Raw genomic sequence first — 6973 nt, 5'->3', positions numbered from 1 at the left:
TCTCTGCCAGGAACAGAACAGGTGGATGGAGGGGATTTTGCAGAAGAAACACAAGAATAGATCACAGAATCACAGTCTCATTTAGGCTGGAAAAGTCTAAGTCCATTGAGCCAACCATTCCCCAGCACAGCCAAGGCCAGCACTGACCCCTGTCCCCAAGTGCCACATGCACAGAGCTTTTAAACCCCTCCAGGGATGGAGACTCCACCACTGCCCTGGGCAGCTCTGCCAGGGAGAAATAATTCCAAATATCCAACCTGAACCTCCCCTGGTGCAACTTGAGGTTGTTCCCTCTCATCATGTCACTTTCTGCCTGAGAGAAGAGACCCCTGAGGAACAGAAACCATTTGTAGATAGTGTCTGCAGGCCCTTGTATTGCCAGCTTCAGTTCTGCATAAATTCACACATCTGGGTTTTGTGCCAAGCATTCTGAACCTGCTGGTTTCTGTCTGGAAGGATGTAAGGGAGGTCTGTGGCCTGGGGTCAGTCAGGTGCAGGAGGTGGGAGATGAATTCCACAAAATTGTGTGAAGACATTTCCCTTGGAGACCTCCAATAATGTGTGACTGATGCAGGAATTAAAGGGACTTTCAGTGCTTCTGAGGTCCTGGAATGTGCTGGAAAGCACACCCAACCCTGGTGCTTGGAATGCAGACACACACCAGCCCCAGGGAAACAGAGAGAGAACTGCAGGGAGGAGAAGTGTCTTGCTGAGCAAGAAGGAGGGTGAGAGAGGGCAGTGATAGGACCTGGAGCCTGAAAAAATGACATGTTGGAATTTCTGATGGGTGCAGGACACGTGGCAGTGCTGGCTGCCCCCTGGCCACGTGTGTGAGCAGGACAGTGCAGCGTGGGGGACGTTTGGCACTGCCCTGCACTCCTGCAGCATCCACGGGGCAGGGGAGGGGACACACCTGAGGAAGGCACTGCAGCATCTCCCTGCCCAGGAAAGGCTGAGGGAGCTGGGGCTGTTCAGCCTGGAGAGGAGCCCCAGCGGACAGGAGCCCTGAGCCCTGGGTGTCCCTGGCTGTCCCTCTGTCTGTCCCTGGGTGTCCCCGGGTGTCCCTGGGTGTCCCTAGGAGTCCCTGTCTGTCCCTGTGTCTGTCCCTGTCTGTCCCTGGGTGTCCCTGGGTGTCCCTGTGTCTGTCCCTGTGTGCAGGAGGGTTAGAGCAGCCCCAGGCTCTGCTCCAGGCCCAGCAGTGGCACCAGGGGAACAGGCAGGGGCTGAGCCCAGCAATTCCCCTGCACAGGAGGCACAAGTTCTGCCCTGAACAGAGACCAGGGAGAGGTGGAGTGTCCCTCACCGGGGATATTCCAGACCCTTCTGGACACAATCCTGTGCTCTGTGCTCTGGGATGATCCTGCTGGAGCAGGGAGGTGGCACCAGATGTGACCCCCTCTGGTCCCTTCTAACCTGACTGGGATTCTGTGATTGTTTCATGGCTGGCTGCAAACCAGTAGGTAGCCACCAATATAGTTTCTAGTTAATTAATTATCCTAGATTTGCTGATTTTCTGCAGGTTTTCTCTAATTCCTTGCCATTTTCAGCTTGGAAATACCCCAAACCAACAGAAATGTAACACTTCAAGGCTTTGAACTCAGGTGAAAATAGTGACAAACTAGCCAAATTTACATGCCCTGCTAAGGTCCTGAATTTCACTGAAAACTCCTATTTTGTGTTTCATTAAGAAGGGTGCAGGTCTGCTGGGAAAGCTACACTGACTGTGATGCTCTGCTGAGTGTCAGAAATGGAGAATTAGACTAATTGTCTATCTGTTTTTAAACTTTGCTCCAGTTCTACCCAAAACCTGTCATGAATAAAGACAGAGAATCAATCAATCTTTTAACTCTTTATGCATAAAATTAAGGCTGGAGGCTTTGTTGCATAGGAGCTGCCATCACATTAATTCCAAGAAGAGCTTCTTTGAATAAAGAATAACCACCACCCCTTCACCCACCCTTTCATTTTGAAAATAAAGATCTCCCTCTGACACTTGTCACTGCATTTTGTTCCTTGAAACTACAGCACTTCCTTCTCCATCACCATTTGATCTTTTGGAGGCCACTTCGGATGGCAAATGGCTTGGAAGTTTTTGATTTTGGGGTTGGTTTGGGTTTTTTTCTCTGTCAGACTGACTCAAATTCCCTCTGCCAAGCTGTGTACTTCTGGCTTAGATTCTTTGCTGATGGCTTGGTGTGGGTGATCACATCCAGGAAATCGGCTGTTGTTATTGTGTCCAGTTGGATCATGGCCAAGGTACTGTTACCTAAAGACAAGAGAATTGAATAAATCCTGTTACTGTTACCAAAATACACTCTTTTATGTCCATGCCTAATTCAACACTTAATGCAGGAAATCAACAGACTAAATCTAGTGAGATAAATTAAAATATGTATTTATGCTGAGAGTACAGATAATGACATCTTTAAAAGAAGCCCCGCTTTTTAGACATTTAGAGGGTTTGGAACTGTAGAGTTTAGAACTTTTCCAGGCAGATATCAGAGCTCCACCTGCTGGAATTACAATGTTCATTCCAAGAGTTACAGCAGGAAATCAGCATTTCCCAGGCTGGATTCTCTGCTCAGGGCTGAGGTACCTGGCTGATGATTTTCAAGAGCATCGAAAATCTTCCTCACTGGTCTCATGGCTGCCTCCTTGCACACGAGTTTTATGTCTGAGCCAGAGTATCCATCTGTTTCCTGTGATGGGATCAGAATGATACATTACAGCTCACAAATCCGACAGAAATAGAATTTACACGCATAGATATTGTGTATGTATTTATATAGATATTTGTGAAGTCTATTGCTGTCTGAAATATATGTTTATATACACATACAAATCTATTTGGTTTTTGTACCCCTCAAAATGATGCAGCTTGCTATTCTTTGAATGCCTACAACACCTCATAGGACCAAGGAAAACACTGGGCATTTTCTTACTAAATGCCAGTTTTCTGTGGGTCAAATAAACCCCACCTTTCTGAGGCTTTCCTGTTAATAAAGTAAATGTATTTCCTTACGAACCCAGAACTGAGCAGAATTTCTCTGTAAACAGATGTAAGAATCTCAGCTGGGTACACCGAAATGTTTAAGGGCTGAGACCTTGAGCAACCTGGGCTAATTGAAGGTGCCTCTGCTTGTGGCTGGAGGTTGGAACAAGAGGGTCTTTGAAATCCCTTGCAACCCAAACCATTCTTGGATTCTGTTTCCAAAGAACCCAGGATGTGACAAAGGGACAAATGAAGGAAGCTGGGGTATCTAGTGAATGTTTTTGCTCTCAAATTCTCTTTTCTGCCACAGCAGTGGAGCTGTGACAAACCTTCCCTACGCAATTAACTGTTCATTACCCCGATGAATTGGAAGTGCTCCCAGCTTGGTGAGAACAGTGGTAAAATCTGCTGTTGCTGGAAGTCTCCCTGTATTTAAGGCTGAAAAGCAGGCCCAGCAGAGAGGACCAGGACACACCGTTTTGCAGGCAGAGCTGCGTGAAACCAGCAATTTCCACGTGAGCAAGCCATGCTCAGTGTCCCAGCAGTGTCCCTCTGGCTGGAGGCTCAGGTGAGCCGAGGTGCATGCCTCTCAGGGTTGCTGTTCCCTGAGATTCTCCTCAGGGTTGCTGTTCCCCAAGGTAATCAGGTTTTCCGTCTTCTCTTTGCCCTAAGTGTTTCACACCGGAGCCAGAGAAGACAAGCTGAGTCTGCCAGTCTGTGTTTCCAGGGTTGTTTATTCTTCATTATCTCTCAGTTCTTTCCCAGCTCTGCAAGGCATCTCCAGCAGAGCAGGACACGTGGCAGGACTGGGCGGATCAGAGGGTCCTGGACCTTATGTACAGTCCCCTTGACCCAACCACCATCCAAAATGAACTTTTCATTTACAAAATTTTACCAATGCCTACTACCTATGTTAACATGTCATTTCTACTCTAAACCAATCTCTAAAATCCAACTCAGCCAAAGATGAGGGACGAGAGCAACAACAAGGAGCACAGGGACCACTCCCCAATTCCTCCACCTTGCCTCTTCAAACCCATCTACTGAAAATCCTAGATTCTACATTTACATTCTATGATAAACTAAATGCTACTTATTTTGAATTCTCTCAGCTTGTGATTCTTCATACAATGTGGGCATTCACTCCCATGGCCAGGGATCAGGGGCAGTGTCCTCCTGGGCTCTGTGTGAAGCTGGCTGAGCCCCTTGTACAGACCCCAGACCCTCCAGGGCAGCCAGAGGGATATCCTGGACTCCAACACATGCCCAGCTCTGCGTGGCAGAGGCTGCACCCCGAGGTTCTGTCCCAGCCCTCGGTCACCGCCGTGGCCCAGGAGCAGCTGCAGCCTTGCCCACCTGGCTCAGCAGGCTGTAGTCCAGGTCTGTCCTCAGCTTCATGCCGCTGCTGGTGCTCAGAGGGGGCAGCCAGTGCTGGATCATCACCCGCCGTGCCTCCTGGCTTGGCAGGTCCACCAGGATCCTCTTCTCCAGCCGCCGCAGCATGGCAGAGTCCAGCTCCCTGCAGGCACAGGAGGAGAGGGAGCGTCTCAGCCCGCCTCGCTGTGGAGATGTGGCTTTGACAGCAAGATCCTCGCCTCCAGCTGTGCCAAAAAACAAAAAGGGGGTTAATTATCCAGTGTATTCCTGTTCAGTGATATGGTACTTGTGACATCGCTGCTAATGATAACAATCAGAAGCTGTGGTTTCCGTCCCTCGCCCTTGTGCTCAACTGCAGCACGTCTCATCAGCAACGACCTCCCTCCTTCCCCCTCTGCTATCAAGGAGTCACTACAAATTGCCTGTCTGGGGCACTCTCAGGACTAATTAATTGCTACTTAGTAGGTATAAAATCCAGACTGAAGGTCTTGATGTGAGGCTGTGTATTATGGCAGAACAGGACGACAAACTGAGACTCCTCCTGCAACACAAATTACAAAAAAAATTAAATATTTTCATTTTTTATATTTTATGTTTGTTTGTTTACATTTTTATTATTATAAATAAACACCCACAAAGGACATTATCCTTATGAAAAATATCATGTGCAGGGTGAACAAGCTGGATAAATATGTTAGTGAGCCAAAACCCTGATTCTGTCAATGTCAACACTGGTTATGTTTTGTCTAAGAAAGATAAAAGGTCCTGTAGCAATCTTTCTCTACTGGCTCCATTTAGTCACATTATTTAAATTCCTTATTTCAGTTTAAAATACTCTTTAGTCCTCTTACTTGGCAAGTAAATCTCATCCAGGGGAAACCCACCTCAAAGTTTCTTGTGCAGGCAGAAGAACAGAAACCCTAAGCATCATAGCCACCTGTGCTGGCTGAGCATGAGGAACCAGCTGCTGGAGGGTTGTACCTGCAACCTGGGACTGCAGATACACTCAAATAAACCTGCCCCTACCCCCAGTTCCCTGGGTGAAACATTTTTCCCAGCAGAGTCAACATTAAAGCAACAAATGGAGTTTCTTGTATAAAACCCCCTTTTAGTTCACAGGGAGTTCAAAGCTCAAGATGGATTTGTAGCCCAACACCAGAGCTGATTTCTGTCACCTTTGATGACTTGTCCTCATTTTTTTTTTTTTATACCAAATGCTTTCTATGGCATAAAGAAAAGAAACCCCAAAAAATTATAAAGAAACCCAAAAATGGGCTCCCAAATCTCCACACAGGGGCCTCCCAGACCTTAGCATGCCTGGCAGTCAGCTCTGCAGGAACAGAAGTCTCCCTCTCCCCAGAAATGTGTAGGTTTGGGACACCTTGTTCCACACGTGCTTATCCAAACAATGAACACAAAAATCAGAAAACCAGGAGCCCAGGGGACAACAGGAATTCACTCAGATCCACCCTTGTGCTTCTAATCATGGCCCCAGAAGAAACTACCAGAATTTGTTAATCAATAGCTGTTGCTATATTGATATTTTTATTGATATTTTTAGGCTGTTTCAGGTGCTGGCCAATGTTCAGTGCAATGTCTCTCATAGACGGCCCCACCCAGCACAGACAAAGAACCATGTTAGTCTCCTTTCCCCTTCCAAATGTATTTTTCAGCTCAACTCCTTAAAATTGCCTTGCTTGGCTGGAAATAATTACTCTGGCTGGTAACACTTTGCTGTTATTTGCCCATATTAATACCCACATTAACATCATCTGTGCCAAGAAGGCAAAAGTTCTCAGGGTTTTAAGGGTGCCTACACAGGTGCTCTAAAAACCCTTTGCAGGTGAAGGACAACCACATACAGCCTCTGCAAATGGCCCTTAAATCCTCCAAATGATGACATTTTCTATTACTCCTGCTTCAGGACAGTTTCATGAGCCCCCTTAGCCATGTTCTGTAAATAAGTCTCCAAGAGAAGTTTCCTCTGCCCAGGGAAGCTCTGCCCCACAGCTGAAGTGTTCAAAACCAGGGTGCTTGAACAACCTGGTCTGGTGAAAGGTGTCCCTGCCCGTGGCAGGAGAGTGGAACTAGATGTGCTCTAAAGTCCCTGCCAACCCAAAACGTTCTGTAATTCTGTGATTCTCTTTATCCAGAAGGTTACAGTGACCTGTTGGCTGAAGAGGGAAATAAAGAAACAATGTTTTTGTTATCTCGAGTGTTTAGGTTGTTGCTGAATTGTTTTGTCAGTGATCAAATGCAAGGTTAAGTGACATTAACCAGAGCAGAGTGGGTGCAATGAGCCAACCTAAATATTCTCTGAAACAACAGCCAATGAAGTACTGAGAGATGCTCATGAAAAGGTAAACAAAGCTCTACAGATCCATAAGATGGATGGCTTTTTGCAATTAACATTAGGAGGCATCACAGATTCACATAATGGCTTGGGCTGGAAGGTAGGAACCTCTCGACATGCACCACAACTTCACCTGAGGGTAAGGATGAGAAGAAAACAGCACTGCAAAGAAAACTGAATTACACGTGCTGATACATTAGGAAACATGCACTATGTGATTAAGGATCTCTTTATTCCTTCATTAACAAGGC

The 6973-nt window shown here is 46.7% G+C and overlaps 1 protein-coding gene across 1 annotated transcript in view; it reads right to left on the bottom strand.

Annotated features, from left to right (window-relative positions):
• Positions 1 to 2108: 2108 nt before the first annotated feature.
• Positions 2109 to 6973, bottom strand: part of KATNAL2 (katanin catalytic subunit A1 like 2) — a 29002-nt gene continuing 24137 nt past the window's right edge. Inside the window, 4 exon segments of the mRNA XM_063423848.1 lie at positions 2109 to 2266; positions 2597 to 2699; positions 4349 to 4534; positions 4536 to 4593. Of these exon segments, the coding sequence (XP_063279918.1) occupies positions 2127 to 2266; positions 2597 to 2699; positions 4349 to 4534; positions 4536 to 4593 (487 nt within the window). The 3' untranslated portion in view covers positions 2109 to 2126.

This window comes from Prinia subflava, chromosome Z (genome assembly GCF_021018805.1).
Source record: "Prinia subflava isolate CZ2003 ecotype Zambia chromosome Z, Cam_Psub_1.2, whole genome shotgun sequence".
NCBI classification, from domain to species: Eukaryota; Metazoa; Chordata; class Aves; order Passeriformes; family Cisticolidae; genus Prinia; species Prinia subflava.
Note: the sequence above shows the minus strand (reverse complement) of the source record. Positions and strands in the feature narration are given on the sequence as shown.